This window comes from Thalassophryne amazonica, chromosome 21 (assembly GCF_902500255.1).
Source record: "Thalassophryne amazonica chromosome 21, fThaAma1.1, whole genome shotgun sequence".
Lineage (NCBI taxonomy): Eukaryota > Metazoa > Chordata > Actinopteri > Batrachoidiformes > Batrachoididae > Thalassophryne > Thalassophryne amazonica.
The window spans coordinates 12,746,724-12,767,109 of NC_047123.1; the positions used below are offsets into that span (position 1 = coordinate 12,746,724).

General features: G+C 41.3%; 1 protein-coding gene across 1 annotated transcript in view; it reads left to right on the forward strand.

Annotated features, from left to right (window-relative positions):
- The first annotated feature begins 16,305 nt into the window (after positions 1-16,305).
- LOC117503090 (transcription cofactor vestigial-like protein 2) overlaps positions 16,306-20,386 on the forward strand; it is an 18,798-nt gene continuing 14,717 nt past the window's right edge. Inside the window, exons 1-2 of the mRNA XM_034162262.1 lie at positions 16,306-16,494; positions 17,610-17,857. Of these exons, the coding sequence (XP_034018153.1) occupies positions 17,632-17,857 (226 nt within the window). The 5' untranslated portion in view covers positions 16,306-16,494; positions 17,610-17,631. The remainder of the gene's footprint in view (positions 16,495-17,609; positions 17,858-20,386) is intronic.

Below are 20,386 nucleotides of genomic sequence, written 5' to 3' on the forward strand. Positions count from 1 at the left end.
GTCATATCGTATATCATATTGATAGAGATATAATATTGAGCTTCAATACTGAGATACAATAATTCGGCCATATTGTGCAGCCCTATGATCAACTAGCTGAAAAGTTTTAATTTTAATGTACATCTACATAAAAAAAATCCCCCCAGAAGCTGAAGGCTTTTAGCCATGCTAATGCTCCCCAGAAGCATTTACTGAAAATAAAAAAGGACCTAAATGAGATGGTGAGGACTTTGAGGCATGTGAGACATAAATAAAGAAAATACATAAAATGGTGGGGGGTTAAGAGTGCCATTGTTGTGGGGTCTGAGGGGAGCAAAGCTCCCTGTGAAGCTGAAGATTTTAGCTATGTTAATGCTCCCCAGAAGCATTTACTGAAAAAAGTCTGAAGGACCTAAAGGACATGGTGAGATGCTGAAGAGCTTTGCTCGTTCATGTCTGAAACATATACATATTATTAGACAACCTACCTAATGTAGTCTCACTTAGTCCTCTGTGAAATTATTGTGCATTTCTTCAGTGCAGGTTGTAGTCTGGAAAAAAGAGCAAATCATGCAGAAATGAAGTGATGGCACTTAAAAATTGGAATGCCAAAAATTTACATGCAGTGGAATTATTGAAAAGAAAAAACAAAACAAGCCAAAGTGTGGAATGTCATCAGTAAACTCGTGCAAGAAATGCTATTAGAATGAAACATATTTGGTAATCAGTGTATGACTCATTTGTGTAGGAGTGTTAATATTATGGAGCATTAAATTTTGTCTTGTCCTCCTCTGATGGAACACTGAAAAAAATGAGAAATCAAAAATATCTGACGCAAATAAAACAGGTCAACAAAGACCGTCTATAGTGTTTCATGAGAAAAGTCACTTTATTTATGAAATATTTGATTGTGGACTTCACCCAGCAGTGAGATGTGACTGTGAGGATTTGCAGACGTACGTGCACAGCGGCAGGCTGCACACACACTCAGAAGGAAACATTTGTTTGTACTCATGCTGTGAAAACTACAGATATTTGCTACAGTATATGTCAACAGGGAGCCTGTGGCAGTGCACACGCACATGCACACAAACACGCAATGCCCTTGGATAGCCAATGGGAGTGCTGTATTCAGTGGAAGGTCATGATTGGGTCTTTTGCTTCCACAAAGAAGGAGAGTGAGCACTGGGTGATGAATGAGGCTAAATAGGATTCTGGCTGCACACCTGTTTCTCTCTCATACACGTCTCCCAGGACGTACCTAAAGACAAAATCTGAAGCTATAATAATCTTTTCACATTTTTTTTTCTAATCTGATAATGCTTTAGTCTTTTTTAATATACCGTTGAAGATCATTTAAATTGCTTTTCAAAATAATCTCAACTACCAAAATCTCGATGGGATTTATTAGACAAAGGATTTTTAAATGCTTTTAACTACACTGCTAATATATGCACTGTGTTTATGTCAGAAGAACAAAATCATTTTGAGCACGGTGACATTTAACCAGCTGAGCCATACACCTGCAGCTTATGAAATCTGAATAGTTTTAGCTATATAACACCTAAATGGATCCTTGTCATTTCATTGGTGGTTTGTATGTCACGTAATATTGATTATTTGCCGCATTTGCAATTTTGTTCCATTTAGTGTGCAGTTTTGTTCCATACATTTTTCACCATTGCATGCCGCGACCACCTTAATGTACAAACATAATGTATTGCATTTATGTGCATGCAAGAATCAAGCATTGACACTCGCACTCTGGCAACCTTTGACAAGGCGACGGCGCTTAGTTTAAAAACAAACATGGCGGGGTTTCTTTTAGTGACAGATGACAATTTGAACAAGTTTATTGACGGTGATCATTCTTCTAACAAAAAAAACAAAAAACAAATCCAGTAAGATACCTGGAGGCATTTACAGTATTTGTTGGGACGTCTCTAGCAGAAGTAGATGCGCTGTCAGATGAAGAGCTCAACAAATTTCTGTCGCGATTTTTCACTGGACTGAGGAAAGCAGATGGCAGAGTGCACACGAAGAAGGTAATGCACGGTATCAGATACGGACAACATTGTCATTTTATGACCGTGAGAGTTGTTAATATTACCACTGAGAACAATTTTGGATTGGATTGGATTGCTATTCAAAGTTCGTGTTGGAACCTCTTGACTTCAAAGGACCAGTAACGCACACAAAAATGTAAGTCCCTTTTTTGTTGTTTATAAATTAATAAAATATCAAATGACAAGGATCTATTTTAGGTGTTACATAAAACAAATAATGAATGCTTTTTTAATTTGTGCAATGGAAAGAATATTTAATGAGGTGAAAGGTGAAATGTTCCATTGAATTTTGAAATGTTCAAAACTTCTAGCACGCATTGCTTTTGTGGCACTTGTGTGAACTAGTCGTGAACATTGCACAGCCTATTCAAAACCATTGCGTGTCACTGCGTTTTATTATGTGCAGGGCATCTGAATGATTGTGATGAGATGTTACATCTATAATAAACATAACTTCACAGATACATTATCTAACTCATAAGAAGGAATGAAAATGCATCTGTTTTACCAATCCATCAATTGCTACAACGCTATAGTCTGGGATAAGATGATCAACCCGCATGGTGAGGACATAGACAGGCTGACACAATGTCTGATGGATTATCTTAACTTCTGCGCAGACATGGTCTGCCCAACCAAGACTGTCCACTGTTCCCCTAACAACAAAGTTTGGGTAATGCGGGAAGTCAAAGCTGTCCTCAACAGGAAGAAGGCCGCCTTCAGGAGCAGAGATATGAAGGCAGCATAGCAGGAGGTGTAGCAAAGGACAGCTACAGGAGAAAGATGAGTACAAGCTGAAGCAAACTAACATGAGGGAGGTCAGGAAAGATGTGAAAACCATCACAGGCCATAAAACAAAGTCCAGAGACACAGGGGGGACAGCAGAGAGGGTGAACAAACTTAACAACTTCTTCAACCAGTCCATGCCTTCCCCACCCTCTCCCTTATTGCTGCCATCTCTCCTCCTTTACTCAGCACACCTCCCCCCAGATATCAAAACAGCAGCCCCATCCTCCTCCTCTCCCACCTCAACACAAGTTCCTCCATCCATCACTGTGGACCAGGTCAGAGGATAGCTAAGGAAGCTTCCTCCCAGGAAAACAGCAGGCCCAGAAAAGGTGTGTCGCCATCTACTGAAGACCTGTGTGACTGGACTGGGAGAACCGCAACAACGTATATTCAACCTTAGTCTACAGCTAGGGAGAGTGCCCAGCCTCTGGAAGACTCCATGCATCGTTCCAGTGCCTAAGAAGAACCGGCCCAGTGAGCTGAATTATTTCCAACCAGTGGCACTCACTTCACACCCTAATGAAGATGTTGGAGCAGCTCTTCCTCAATTTCCTCAAACCCCAAGTGCAACACACCCAGGACTGTCTGCAGTTTGCATATGGGAAGGTAGTGGTGTGGAGGATGCCATCCTCTACCTGCTACACCGAGTCCACTCACATCTGGATAAGAGAAAGGGGACAGTGAAGATTGTCTTCCTGGACTTCTCGAGTGCCTTCAACATCATCCAGCCCTTTGTGTTCCAGGACAAACTGAAGTGGATGCGAGTGGACCCCTGCCTGGTCAATTGGATCTTCAGCTACCTCACCAACAGGCCGCAGTATGTCAGGTTGAGGGACACCATGTCTGACAATGTGATCAGCAGTACCAGAGCACCTCACGGCACGGTGCTGGCCCCTCTTCTCTTCACCCTGTACACCTTTGACTTCTGCTACAACTCTGAGCTGTGTCACATCCAGAAGTTTGCAAATGACACAGCCATTGTTAGATGCAGCAGGGATGACAGAGAGGAGGAGTACAGGAGCCTAGTGAAGAAAACCATTTACAGTTTAACACCTCAAAGACAAAGGAGCTGGTCGTTGACTTTGGGAAGTCCAGACCAAGTCCGCGACCAGTTATGACCCAGGGAGCTGAGGTGGATGCTGTGCATTCCTACCTCGGGCTGTGGTTGATTAGCAAACTGGACTAGAAAACTAGGAGGTTGCAGTCATTTAACATCTGCAGGAAACTCCTGTGGATGTTCCATCAGTCTGTAGTAGCCAGCGTCCTTCTACACCGTGGTGTGCTGGGGGGAGCACAATTTCCCTGAAGGAGTCTTCCCAAAAGGTTCAATATAGTTCTGTCTAATCTAATGAAATATGGAGTTCCATAGGGCCCACCACAGGGACTTAGGCCCCTTGATTTTCTCCGTTTATATAGCATCCCACATTTTTGGAGTACCTTTCATTGCTATGCTGACGACACTCAATTATATATGCCGATAACTGCAGTTAATCTTATCCACATAAAATCCATAGAGGATTGCCTTGCATCAGTGAAAAACTGGATGTCTAGAAACGTCCTACTTTTAAACTTGGAGAAGACTGAAATAATCGTTCTTTGTCCAGTGAGACATCAGCATCAATTTGACCAGCTAACGCTTAACCGAGGCTTGTGCGTCATACATCATACTGACAAAGTGAGGAACCTTGGGGAGATTTTTGATCCTACACTGACCTTTGACCTACACATTAGAGATATTGGACCTCATGTATCAATGTTGCGCACTTGTGGCGTAAACTTATGGCATAAACTTGAAATACACCAAAGTCGCCGTGACATGTATCAAGCAGTGCGCACCTGCCCATTTCTGGCGTACGCCTGACGTGATCTTGATAAATGCGGCGGGTGGAAACGATCGTAATTATAATAAACACACCTATAAATATTCAGACTCTGCTTCAGACACACCCTCATTTTACGACATGGAAGCCGGAAAGACGGCAATGAAAAAGAACTCCACCAATCACGACGCGTGCCAATAGAGCGTCAAAAGCGGACGTCCTATCAATTGTTTTGTAGTATATAATCAATAAAGTGTTACAGTGGTCCCTCATTAATCGCTGGAGTTACATTCTAAAAAATAGCCCGTAATACGCGAAACTGCGACGTTAGGCAGCGTTATTTTTTACAATTATTATAGACGTTTCAAAGCTGTAAAACCCCTCATTACACAGTTTATACACTTTCTCAATCAGGCATGAACATTTTCTCACTTTTCTCTCGTGTGTAAACACTCTCAAAGTTCAAACCTTAGTAGGAAAATAATACCAAACTGTTTTCAGGCCCAAACATTTGTTTGAGAAATAAAAATAGAAAGTTTTCCTATAAATAATTATGATGGCATTTAGAACTAACAAATTAATTTTAACGATCAACGAACGAGGTCGGACACATAAGAAATTATTAATAGTGACTCTCCAGTATGTCACAGATCGGGCCTCTGCGTCCTGATGCCGCACCTTTTCCACTCACATCTCGCTGCACCAGGTGTTTGTTTCCGTGTGACAAACACAGTTATGAGTAGTTGTTGGCGCTCTTTTCTCTTCTGGGCAACAAGATTCTTATAAACAGATACGCAGAACACAGAACACTGTAACATAGGCATGGAAAATTGGACTAAATACTCCGCGAGACTCCGAGGCCACGACAGGTGAACGGCGTTATAGCGAGGGACCACTGTATTCTCTTTTCACATGTCAATAATTCTTGACATGTGGATATTTGCTCGCTCAATTAATAAGACACGCCTAATCTGTCAGATTTCTTTATTTTTTAAATGTATTTCTGTATTTATTTTATTGTGACAACCGAATGGAGACGACAAAACCTGGTTGCAGCACGGGCGAATTAAGGGAATGACGAAACTACAGTTGTTATTATCAATTTCATAGTCTAAAACGATCACACCACATGAAGTTAAGCTCAGCGCTGCTCTGGCTCCAGGCTCGAAGTCTGGAGAAAAAGTTGAGCAGCGCTTTCTTTGCAGTAACGCTGTAGCCACGGATCGTGCTCCATAACAATCCCGCAAAGGCGGGATTTGTATTGATTATTATGTAGTATAATCAGGAAAGTGTTATTTATGTAACATACGCATTGATTTGTATAATGGCACTGTTTATCATGTTGATCAGCGTACGCCAACGACCACATTGATAAATGCCAAGTAGCGCAGCTGTTTTGGCGTACACCCCATATACGCTCAAATATCGCCATACGCAACGTTGATACATGAGGCCCATTGAGATGTTGGAGAGTTCATACTGGCAGTAACTGAGGCATCATTAAGAGTCTTCAAAGAGATCTGGTAGTTGTCACCACAGTCAGGTTGTTTTAGAGCAATGATGTTAAGACGGGGTTTAGTGCAGGTCATGTCTTTATGAGCTTTCTTGGGATAGAATAGGTTTTTGTCATGGACAAGCATGTGATCAGTGTCACAATCTGCACTGTGCATGCTATGAACATGATACAAGTACCTAAGGTCACATCTATGACACAGCACATGGTCTAACTGGTGCTAGTGTTTAGAGCGAGGATGTTGCCACGTGACCTTGCTGCGAGCATTACCCTTAATGAAGGAGCATGAGAAACTCAGTGTATTGTCACAGCAGAACTCTAACACCGTATGGCCCCAGGACATTCTTGCAGGATGAGTTGTCTGCACCAACATGAGCATTGAAGTCACCTAGGATAAACAGACTGTCTGTGCGAGGCAAAGATTTGATGATGATAATATTTGTTCATAGAAAGCATCCTTTGCTTTGTCCAATGATGGAATTGTTGGAGCATAGGCTGATATGAGATGGATTGTGTTGCCTGCACATGCAAAGCACAGTTACATGAGTCTTTCTGAGTGACTAACAGGTGAGGTAATACAAGAACTGAGGATCTTATTTCTGAAGGCAAAACCAACACTGTAGAGTCTGCGTTCGTCAGAAGGCTTCCCACTCTAGTAAAAGGTGTAACTGCCCTCTCGAATGGAACCTTGATCGGCAATCCATGTCTCTTAGAGGGCAGCAATGTCTATGTTTAACCTGTCCAATTTTTTTTGGACAGGTCTAGCAATGCATGCAAAGTCTAGCCACTGCCCTTATGTATTATGTGGGGAAGCAGGAACTAAGTCAATTTGAACCCCAAAAGCAGGCAGCCAGGACTCATCCCAGGTCCATCCTGGGTTAGGGTTAGGATCCGGGCCTGGGTCCACGGTAGCCATAGGAGGGCAGCTGGGGAGCCATTACTCATTGTGCATGAAGAAACAGAGGGGGTGTGTGTCTCTGCAACCACCCCTGATCTGGAGAAAAGCAACAACATTAATTCAGGGGCAGCTCTCACTGTCGACTCAATAGAAGGTACCACCCGGGGATTGGTCATCTGGCTAGGAACTGGTATGCTCGTCTTCCTGTTGACCTTCGGCCAGTGTCTCCTCTATTTCCGGCGAGCTCCACCTCGGACGAGGCAGGAGGGTCGGGCAGTAATGACTGCCCTACAGGTGGCGGGAATGGAGTACTGGTAACCGGCGACTACGGTGAGGCGTAACACATCGGCTGTGGATGGAAAACTGAGGGTGTGGTTGCAGCTAAGGTGAGTGGGAAGTGATGAATGAATGAATTTATTCAGCCCACAATTCAACAATAACAAAAAACTCATAAAAAACACTACAATGAACCCGTGTCACCGAAAGGGTGTAGGCAGCAGCAAAGCTTATAAATTCCCAGCCCTTATACTATAAAAATAAGAAATATATACATGCATGTACACATAAACACAATTTCATAAATACATATCTACACACACACACACATATATATATATATATACGAGGGTAGGCTGAAAGGTTCTAAGGCTCACTAGGCAGTTAATGCATTAACTGTATCATAGTGAGCCTTAGAACTTTTCAGCCTACCCTCATATATATATATATATATATACATATATACATACATACATACATACACACACTATACACGCACGCATATATATATATATATATATATATATATATATATATATATATATATATATATATATATATATATATATATACACACAAACACACACCCATGATGACAAATACCAAAAAAAAAAAAGTGTGCAAAATTAGTCAATGAACTCCAATTTACCAAACCCAACCAGACAAACAATGGCACCCAACACCCAATCCCCAGAGCAATAACAAAACCAATAAACCTAAATCTTCAAACTATAACAAGCAATTATATTATAATTGTAATGTCTTTTAAATCTTACTAAAGTACCAAGTACTTGAATATTGTCAGGACAGTTATTCCAGATGATAACACCTTTAAGAGAAACAAAATGGCTTTTTGCAGTGGTTTGGATCCTTAACTTCTCAATAAATAAACAAAATTCCTCTCAAATTGTAAGTGGAGTCCCTCAGTTTAAACAGATCCTGGACATGTTGTGGCAAAGGTTTATTTTAAACTACATAATTTGCTTTGTGATGTACTGAACCAAGTCCCAGAATTTTAGAATACAACCCCAGTTCCAATGAAGTTGGGATGTTGTGTAAAATGTAAATAAAAACAGAATGATTTGCAAATCCTCTTCAACCTATATTCAATTGAATACACCACAAAGACAAGATATTTAATGTTCAAACTGATAAACTTTTTTGTTTTTGTGCAAATATTTACTCATTTTGAAATGGATGCCTGCAACAGGTTTCAAAAAATCTTGAGACGGGGCAACAAAACACTGGGAAATTTGATGAATCCCAACTTCACTGGAATTGCGGTTGTACTGTATATCTCGGTCAGCTTTTCCACAAAATTTTTTATGTTTGATCCTGGTGCTCTATAGACACAGCTTATAATTATATTTTTTGATTTTTTTGCATTTAATTTCCACAGTAACACGGTCCATGATATTTTCCAAAGAAAAACATATTCTGAACAACTTCAGTGATAAGCAGAACTAACATAAAGTGCCACACCACCACCCCGTTTATTCATGCTATTTGTAGCAAAAAATCATAACCCTCAAACTGAACAGTGTCAATGTGCTCATCTTTTAACCACATCTCAGAAATCACAATAATTTAGAAATGTTTATTTGCATTATTTAAACAATCCTGAATTTTTGATGAGTTCATGGAAAGACTTCTGCTATTAAAGTGTATAATGGAGAATGTCCCATTCAGAAAAATTCTTAAATTATTTTCAGAAAAAATAATTGCAATGATGAGTAATATTTTAAGAAAAAAAACAACCTTGATCTATATTATATTCAGTATTCTGAAATCTATGTTCAGTGTAATCAAAAAATTTTAGGTTGAGGTCCTGTACAGGATAAAATTGGTAAGAATCAGTTCACATAAAAATGTATATAATCTGGAAACCAAAAATTTGGCTAAACAAAGTCGAGCTGCTAAATATAAATACATACATGATAAAAGTTTACGATTTTAGTTGGTACGCTGCCCCTGGACACCGGTCTCAGCCAGATAGTATCTGGTAAGGCACCGCTGGACGCTGGTTCTCGGCTCGAGGTTAGCTGGTAAGCCGCCGTTGGATGTCAGTCTCTGCCCCTGCATGCTGTAGCAGGAGGTTGGTCTTGACCCGAAGCTGACTGGCTGGCTGTGGTGTGGCTGGCTGCCAGAGCCTGATCCCGGCCTGGAGGTGGCGACAGTAGTCCATGACAGGCCCGGATCCAGATCGGTTTGGACCGATGCATTTTTTTATGCATCGTTCGTCATCAGTAAAAAAAAAAAAAAATTGATCCCACAATGCACCACGCAGGTGTACACAAGATCAAACAAACATAGCGTGTCTAGTCAAGTCGATGAGCATGGCATCCAGAAAAAAGTTGTGCAAGGAAAATTGGGCGCTTATTTCAGCAAAAAACGGTGAGTGGTTTATAAATAGTTTTCAAGGCATTCTATGATAACTGAAGTTACATTTTCGGTGGTTTTCGCGTCATCCTATACGGACTGTTCGTAAATTATACGGATTTTTCCGAGTTTCAGAGTCATACAGATGTACAAATAAAGTCGGATATTCAGGGTTTGGTCTGCAGTGGGTCTGTAATCAACCGATTCTGCAGCGTGACACTTTGAAGCGTGAACCATTGGTGCAATGCTTCGATCTACTAGCTCGTTGGTTCTTTGATCCCCTGCTCTTCAGAAACAGCAAGTCCGCTTCTTAACCCCTCTCAAAGCCATTAAAATACCGTGAGTCACTTTTGTGTGTATTAAAGTCACTAACTGGGACTCTTGTCTTGTTGCAGTCACGAAACGAGATTCGTCCTCCGTTCCGTCGGTACAGCTTCAAACGCTGCGCGGCTCTCTGCCGAGACAGAGCCCGGTCAGAATTAATAACTTCAAAATAAATTGCTGCTTTAAATAAAATGACACCTCTTACAAATGTTGTACTACTACAGACAAGAAACTACAATCGACTAAAATGTTTTTTTTTTCCTCCCAAAATGAAACGTGCTGTATTTCTTTACAAATTACATCAGCTCAGATATATGGAAAGACATTTATGCCAATAATGTCTGAAAGGAAATGCCTTTGACAAAAACTACAGATTTTGTTTATTCCTATTTATGTCCAGAGTTCAAGGATCCACCATGTTGAGTTTATTATGTCCAAAGTTTAAGGATCCAGTGACCAATTTCATATTTATTTACTTTAAGACTCAATAAATGTTCAATTTCAATTTAATCGGCTTATTATAGTGCCAAATCACAGCAAAATCTAAATATACTAAAACAAATACATCACAAGTGTACACATATCACAATTGTTATACGTGTACAATTGTGATATATTTGTTTTAGTATATTAAGTCATGGACATGATGAATATTGTTACCTGCTGGACTGTTTCTAATTTTGATTGGTATCAGTGGAAAATGTCTTCTGTGAACTGTCTGTATCTCAATGTATTATTATTAAGTATATATGCAGTCATATTTTTATGAACTGAAAAAAAAAATCATATATAGATTCAGGTATAATTGAAAGATTTTGGCAATAAATTTGATCTTGTTTACAGTCAATTTTTGTTATACGAGGGCTGTCAATAAAGTAACGGTCCTTTTTATTTTTTTCAAAAACTATATGGATTTCATTCATATGTTTTTACGTCAGACATGCTTGAACCCTCGTGCGCATGCGTGAGTTTTTCCACGCCTGTCGGTGACGTCATTCGCCTGTGAGCACTCCTTGTGGGAGGAGTCGTCCAGCCCCTCGTCGGAATTCCTTTGTCTGAGAAGTTGCTGAGAGACTGGCGCTTTGGTTGATCAAAATTTTTTCTAAACTGTGAGACACATCGAAGTGGACACGGTTCGAAAAATTAAGCTGGTTTTCAGTGAAAATTTTAACGGCTGATGAGAGATTTTGAGGTGAGACTGTCGCTTTAAGGACTTTTCACGGTGCGAGACGTCGCGCAGCGCTCTCAGGCGGCGTCATCAGCCTGTTCAAGCTGAAAACCTCCACATTTCAGGCTCTATTGATCCAGGACGTCGTGAGAGAACAGAGAAGTTTCAGAAGAAGTCAGTTTCAGCATTTTATCTGGATATTCCACTGTTAAAGGAGATTTTTTTAATGAAAGACGTGCGGACGGGTCCGCGCGTCGGGACGCAGCCGCCGCGACGCTCCGCCACAGGAAAAACACCTCTGTTGAAAGCCTTAAGGACAAGCTGGAACATGTCCTGCCTGTTAAACAATTTCTCATATACTCACTCCACTGAAAGCCATCAAAAGCCGCCTGGATTTTACAAATGGTTATCAACACGGTGGTGTTTTTCCTGTGCCGCCGCACCACGTCGGCTGCGTCCCGACGCGCGGATCCGTCCGCACATCTTTCATTAAAAAAATCTCCGTTAACAGTGGAATATCCGGATAAAATGCTGAAACCGACTTCTTCTGAAACTTCTCTGTTCTCTCACGACGTCCTGGATCAATAGAGCCTGAAATGTGGAGGTTTTCAGCTTGAACAGGCTGATGACGCCGCCTGAGAGCGCTGCGCGACGTCTCGCACCGTGAAAAGTCCTTAAAGCGACAGAATCACCTCAAAATCTCTCATCAGCCGTTAAAATTTTCACTGAAAACCAGCTTAATTTTTCGAACCGTGTCCACTTTGATGTGTCTCACAGGTTTAGAAAAAATTTTGATCAAACAACGCGCCAGTCTCTCAGCAACTTCTCAGACAAAGGAATTCCGACGAGGGGCTGGACGACTCCTCCCACAAGGAGTGCTCACAGGCGAATGACGTCACCGACAGGCGTGGAAAAACTCACGCATGCGCACGAGGGTTCAAGCTTGTCTGACGTAAAAACATATGAATGAAATCCATATAGTTTTTGAAAAAAATAAAAAGGACCGTTACTTTATTGACAGCCCTCGTACTGTTGTTTTTTAGGACATCATATTTATACAAATAAGAAGTGTTCACTATGGTGCATGAAGTATAATAAATATATTAAAAGACGTGTGACTGTGTATGTTGCACACGAATAAAAGAATGAAGATTATTGAATAACAAGACGCGTTCAATTTTTACGAGGTCTGTGAGAAAACTATCCGACCTTTTTATTTTTTTCAAAAACTATATGGATTTGAGTCGTGCGCTTGCATCAGACAAGCTTGAACCTTTGTGCGCATGCGTGAGTTTTTTCACGCCTGTCGGTTGCGTCATTCGCCTGTGGGCAGGCTTTGACTGAGCACTGGTCCACTCCCCTCGTCAGATTTTTATTGTTTAGGAATGGCGGAGTGACTGCCGCTTTGTTCCATGAAAATTTTTTTCAGAAACTCTGCCAGACAGCCAGATGGAAACCATTTGGAAGATTCAGATGGCTTTCGGTGAAGATTCTATCGGCATCACACGGATTAAGGACCATTACAACTGGATTAAAAACAGCCCACGACGGTGGAGGGCGCACCGCGCCCCGATCGGCCATCGACAGGCTGGAACGAGCAGATCACTTCCAAATTTAAGGCTCTGTTGATGCAGGACGTCGTGTGACTAGAAGAGAAGTTTCAGAAGAGGTCGGGATCAGCACTTTATCGGCACATTCCACTGTTAAAGGAGATTTGTTGGAAACCATTCGTAAGATTCAGACGGCTTTCGGTGGCTTTTCAGTCGAGTGAGTATCCGAAAAATTGTTTAACAGCTGGGCATGATCCAACTTGTCCTGTGAGACTTCCAACACAGAGGTGTTGTTTGTCCCGCACCATGAGTGGCTGCGTCGTGACGCGCGAATCCGTCCGCACGTCTTTCATTACAAAATCTCCTTTAATAGTGGAATGTGCCGATAAAGTGCTGATCTCGACCTCTTCTGAAACTTCTCTGCTAGTCACACGACGTCCTGCATCAACAGAGCCTTAAATTTGGAAATGATCTGCTCGTTCCAGCCTGTCGATGGCCGCTCGGGGCGCGGTGCGCCCTCCGCCGTCGTGGGCCGTTTTTAATCCAGTTGTAATGGTCCTTAATCCGTGTGATACCGATAGAATCTTCACCGAAAGCCATCTGAATCTTCCAAATGGTTTCCATCTGGCTGTCTGGCAGAGTTTCTGAAAAAAGTTTCATGGAACAAAGCGGCAGTCGCTCCACCATTCCTAAACAAAAAAAATCCGACGAGGGGGGTGGACCAGTGCTCAGTCAAAGCCTGCCCACAGGCGAATGACGCAACCGACAGGCGTGAAAAACACAAACATGCGCATGAAGGTTCAAGCTTGTCTGATGCAAGCACACATGATTCAAATCCATATAGTTTTTGAAAAAATAAAAAATAAAGTCGGATACTTTTCTAACAGACCTCGTATTTTATCATTGGGCAAAAATGCATCTGTCAGATTTTCACTCTGGATCCAGCCCTGCACGACACAGGCAAACAAACAGCAGCACGGTGCTGATCCAATCATACATGGTGGTGCTGCTCCGTATGCTGTCCTCACTCACTGACGCCACTCATCCAGGTCCAAGTCCTGTTGGAATCAGTAGTGTAGAGAATAAGGCTAACAGTCTCTAGATGTGGGATTACTGGATGTGAACATGTAACTGTGTGTTGCAGGGCTGTGAGGAGGGTCAGGACGGAGGTCGAGTCAGTTACAAGGTGTGATGATTTGTGATGTGTGTATGTCATTTTGCTGTCAGTGTCTGTTGTCTGTCATGAGTGTGTGTGGATGTGTGAGCGTGTGCCGGTTATGTCAGTCTGTGTGTTGATCAGATGGGGAGACAATACGTAAGAGGGGAAGATTAAGGAAGGTGGAGCCAGAGAGGTGTGTGAGTTTTAGTGGTGGTCCGAGGGTGAGTTTAACCAAGGAGTCCTAGGGGTTGGGTGAGAATAGTTAGTCCATTGGATCATCTATGGGGACACATCGCTGTATGAAAAGTGACCTGATATGCCGAAGGTCTGAATATACAATCATGAGGTCTGGTTCTGCATGTGTGATGTTTTCAGTGGTGACAAGTATAGAATTTTGTTCCTGCCAATCAGTACTGTCCAAATAGTCCACATAGGGATCCTTTAATTGAAAAAAATACCTCAGCTGTGTTGCTGAGGTTCAGGGCCCCAGCATCCTCTTTTGGCTCCAACCAGCAATCCCCCTCAAGGTGAACCCAATAATGCTCAAATGACCTCAAATGAATGAGGTGCCAAAACCAGTAATTTATTTTGATACCAACATTCCACCAAAAGTCCAAAACAGCCTCAAATGTAAATGTGACCCACTTACCACAAAGCATCCTCAGAGCAAAATGAAAACCAGATCCAAATACAAACCAACCAACAAGACATGGCATACTGACTGACAAATAAGGACGTGCTTAAACAACACAGGTGGGATTAACAACAGGTGAGTGACAAACGAGGAGGCGGAGCTTAAGACGCATGTGGAACGAAGTGCAGGGACATAACATCACTGAACAGGTGAGAAGCAAATAAAATACAGTAACCAACCAGCTCATAGGAGATAATAAATAAGTAGATGGAAGTAACTGACAACCATGACACGCAAATTCATAAGAAAAACAGACATACAACGTCAAGGTAAATAAATGTAATGACCATCAAATCTAACTAAGATCAACCCGAAACAGAGACAAATGATGGAAAGAAACTGTGCACACAAAGCTGGTAGACGACAAACACAACACAATCACATGTGCCGGACCCGGCGCCACGAGGGGGCGTTTGGGGGCAACGCCCCCTCACGTCATCAACCTCACCCCCTCGGATGTGAGAGTTTTCAAAAATAAAAAGAAAGAAAAAGAAATACTGGAAAATATAGCGCCTCGCAGTTTTGCGGATTTTTTTTAGTCCAATTGTGCATGCTTTTTTTTGCTTTTTTTTTTTTACAGCGCATTGTGCTCTGTGTCCTCATCAAGCAGGCCGGTGTTCTGTCGAGATGATGGGACACCTGTTGCGGCACCGCGAAGGGAGAGTACGCGCATTGTGTTCTGCGTGTCTGTTTATAAGAATCTTCTCACTCAGAAGAAAAAAAGAGCGCCAACAACTACCCATAACTGTTCTTCACTCAGAAAAAGACACCTGCAGTGAGGTGTGAGTGGAAAAGGCGCGACAGTGGCGCGGGCGCCAGGACGACGAGGCGCGATCAGAGGAACTGTGAAATACCGGTCAGTCACTATTAATAATTTCTTATGTGTCCAACCTTGTAGGTTGATCGTTAAAATTAAATTCGTTAGTTCTAAAAGCCATCATAATTATTTATAGGAAAATGTTCTATTTTTATTTCTCAAACAAATGTTTGGGCCTGAAAACAGGTTGGTCTCATTTTTCTACTAAGGTTTGAACTTTGAGAGTGTTTACTCACAAGAGAAAAGTGAGAAAATGTTAATGCCTGTTTGAGAAAAGTGTATAAAGTGTGTAGTGAGGGATTTTACAGCCTTAAAACGGCTATAATAATTGTAAAAAATAACGCTGACTACTTCGCGGATTTCGCCTATTGTGGGCTATTTTTAGATTGTAACTCCCACGATAAACGAGGGACCACTGTATATCTACATGAAAGGTTTATCTTTGACCCCTTGTTTGACCGTCATGCCCAATTGCGCTGTGTTTGCGCTTGTGATGGAGGGCTGTATGTGGGGTTAATCTACTGTCTCGTGTCGTTTCCTTGAAAAGAACAAAGTTTGATTGCACACTGTACACGCTGATGTCATGTTGTTTAAAATAAAGGGATTTTTTTTTTTTTTTTGAGGAACACTTAAGCATCACTGGTTTCTCTTGGGGGTTTGTTTTGGAAATGTGCATCCAGACACTGTTCAATCTGGATCCTTTGATTTCTTTTGATTGCACAAGGTTTAGTCTTATTTATGTGATTTGCTGATTGTGTGTTTACGTCATCCTGCTGCACATGAGATTTTTGTGAAATACAGCAAGTATTTTTTTAGGGTGGGGGGGGGCAGAAGGGGCACTGCATTACGCGGAGGTGGACGGAGTAAAAAGACAGAGCGCACAGAGCCGAGAGCTCTTCAACTCTTTGTTTCTTTCTGTCACACCGGAGTCTCGTTTAATTTTCTTCACCACCTGCTTTCTGAATACAGTCTCCTTGTTTTCTCTGATTTCTTCACCACCAGCTGCTTGAATGAGATGCACCAAGCGTAGTCCTCATCGTTCTTTATTATTATTAACACCAGGTATGGACTTTTCTTATTTTTTCAACAGGTGATACATAATTAATATTTATATCTGACCGAACTCTTAAAAGAATTTGTACAGGTCCCAAAGTTAAATTACACCTTAAATTCAATCTTTATTACTGAATTGTTGAACATTAAGGCTTCATAGCTTTGTACTATCAAAGATATCAGATTATCTACAATGTACAAATAAATTAATTACACACATGCACACAGTGTGTGTATGTATGTATGTATGTATATGTATGTATATATACATATATATATATATATATATATATATATATATATATATATATATATATATATATATACTGTTCACTCTACTTACTGAGTTTTTATTCAGTTTGCAGAGTTCTACATGTAGACTGTAAAACTTTCATTGGTTTAATTTATCTTCCTAAAAGACTTGTTTTATTAAAATATTTTGTTGTCACCAAATAAGTTTTTTTTTTTTTTTTTACTTCGACCATGACTATGTAAGTCCAGGATCATTGGATTTATACTGTAACTGAATTAACAAACAAACAAAAAAACCCAAGTTATTGTTACTGTCTGCTTTCACTTTGTGAAATAATGAAAAACTAAATAAAGCCAGAATTTTACACTTCAGTCTACACATGCCTGCGAAAATACATTCAATTTTTGGCATAACTGCAGTTCAATTCACATTTTCCATGTGTGCACAGCATATATTTTTATAAAATGCTGTTGAATGTAAACAGAATAATTACTGTGTTTACATTCTGAACATTTTTTTAAACAATGAAATGCAGGTTTCAAAATTTCTTTTAATTTAATGTGAATTTACACACACTCAGATCCAGACAGCGATTTTGAAATATACTTCTAAGAATAATTTTAAACTTACAGTGGTATAACACTTTTAAACTGTTTCACCAAAATGGACATAAACATCATGTTGTGATAAAAAAGACAAATGTTACACTTTCATATTATTGTGGAAATATCTGAAGAAAAAAATCTTTATGTTTACAGTTCCAAAGTCAACTATATCAGCTTGTATAATAAGAAATACACAGAATCTTAAACACAAAAAAATCCAAACATCGGATTAAATAAATCGTAATCATTCCTGTATTTACTTTTAGGAGAGCAGGCTTGTTTTACACCATGCAAAAGCCTCACATCAGCAGCAGCCAGCTGGGCTCTTCAGGTCCTCTGGTGATTAAAGAGGAAGACAAGGAGCCAATACTGGGCGCTGAGTACCTGAGCTCCCGCTGTGTCCTCTTCACCTACTTCCAAGGGGACATCAACGCTGTGGTGGATGAACACTTCAGCCGAGCGCTCAGCAATGTGACTGTATTCCCGGATTCAACCAACCACAAAGCCATAAGAGGTGTGTGTGTGTGTGTCTCATTTTCATATGAAGGGCACCAGGAATCCAAGCAAGATTTGTGCATTTGTTATATAAACGAAACCTGTTGATGTGTTCGGGTGCTGTTTTGTTATTGTGCTTGATGGGTATGAAAATGATGAATAGAACCCATAGAAACTTAATGGACCACAATTTTTTTTTCCTCCGTAATGTTCCACGCAGTCAATTCAATTTAAATTTATTTCATTTCAATTCACAACAAAGTTGCCTCAAGGTGCTTCACACAAGTAAGGTCTAACCTTACCAACCCCTAGAGCAAGCACACAGGCGACAGTGGTAAGGAAAAACTGTCTGAGGAAGAAACCTCAAGCAGACCAGACTCAATGGGGTGACCCTCTGCTTGGACCATGCTACAGACATAAATTACAGAGCAATTCACAAAACGAATATACAGGAGATGTTGCTGGTGCACAGGACAGGAGGGTTACAGAAACAGACACCACATCCATCTCTGGATGGAGCCGCACCTTAAACAGAGAAAATAAAACAGAATCAGGCATCAGAAAGACACAAATACAGTATAATTGTCAGCATTAAGCAACACGAAGAGCAAAAGAGATATAAGACTGCCGGCCATGCCATGTATTAAGATGAAGTGATACCCAAATTGTTACAATGCACAGGTCTTGTGTGACAAGTTGTATATATCAAGTTTCAAGTTTATTCGGTTCAAGGAAAAGAACAACAAAATAAAACAAAATAAATAAAACTGATTTCTCTGCCAGTCAACCCATGCAACCGAAGGCTTACAGTGGGGTAAAAAAGTATTTAGTCAGTCCCTGATTGTGTAAGTTCTCCTACTTAGAAAGATGAGAGAGGTCTGTAATTTTGATCATTGCTTTTTTGATAATTTGCTCTGCTTGCCTCTACTGGTGGTTGGCTCACTGCGGTATTGTATCACTTCCTGTTCCGGAGCACAGCGGTGTTTTTGCTGTATTCTGTTAGCTGTTTTAATCTGCGCAGGTTAGATTGATCTAGTTAACTAGGATACGATTTTGTTTCAGTGTAATCTTCACGTGCCTTAACTAAAGGCACTCCCTCTGCTGAATCACCTCTAAATTATTTACACATTATTCACTTTGTGTGTTTTTTAGGAATCCGCTAGCTTAGCACAGCTACTAGCTCTTAGCCGGTTTAGCATGGCGGCTTCTCCTGTCTCTCCCTCACCTTTTCTGCTCTGGGAGTGAAATGTTTAGTTATTCCTCGGCCTCCTTTAGCAGTAATGGTACTTGTAATAAGTGTAGCTTATTCGTAGCTTTGGAGGCCAGGCTGGGCAATTGGAGACTCGGCTCGCACCGTGGAAAATTCTACAGCTAGCCAGGCCCTGTAGTCGGTGCGGACCAAGGTAGCTTAGCCGCCGTTAGTTCCCTCTGGCAGATCCCGAGCAGCCGGGAAAGCAGGCCGACTGGGGTGACTGTGAGGAGGAAGCGTAGTCCTAACAGAAGCCCCGTGCACACCGCCAACCCGTTCCACATTTCTAACCATTTTTCCCCACTCGACGACACACCCGCCGAGGATCAGACTCTGGTTATTGGCGACTCTGTTTTGCGAAATGCGAAGTTAGCGACACCAGCAACCATAGTCAATTGTCTTCCGGGGCCAGAGGAGGCGACATTGAAGGAATTTGAAACTGCTGGCTAAAGCTAAGCGTAAATTTGGTAAGATTGTAATTCACGTCGGCAGTAATGACACCCGGTTACGCCAATCGGAGGTCACTAAATTAACATTGAATCAGTGTGTAACTTGCAATGTCGGACTCTGTAGTTTTCTCTGGGCCCCTCCCCAATCGGACGGGAGTGACATGTTTAGCCGCATGTTCTCCTGAATTGCTGGCTGTCTGAGTGGTGTCCAAAAACGAGGTGGGCTTCATAGATAATTGGCAAAGCTTCTGGGGAAAACTGGTCTTGTTAGGAGAGACGGCATCCATCCCACTTTAGATGGAGCAGCTCTCATTTCTAGAAATCTGGCCAATTTTCTTAAATCGTCCAAACCGTGACTATCCAGGGTTGGGACCAGGAAGCAGAGTTGTAGTCTTACACACCTCTCTGCAGCTTCTCTCCCCCTGCCATCCCCTCATTACCCCATCCCCGTAGAGACGGGTGCTGCTCCCCAGACCACCAATAACCAGCAAAAATCTATTTAAGCATAAAATTCAAAAAGAAAAATAATATAGCACCTTCAACTGCACCACAGACTAAAACAGTTAAATGTGGTCTATAAACATTAGGTCTCTCTCTTCTAAGTCCCTGTTAGTAAATGATATAATAATTGATCAACATATTGATTTATTCTGCCTTACAGAAACCTGGTTACAGCAGGATGAATATGTTAGTTTAAATGAGTCAACTCCCCCAAGTACACTAACTGCCAGAACACTCGTAGCACAGGCTGAGGCGGAGGATTATCCGAATCTTCCATTCAGCTTATTAATTAATCAAAAACCCAAGACAGAGCTTTAATTCATTTGAAAGCCTGACTCTTAGTCTTGTC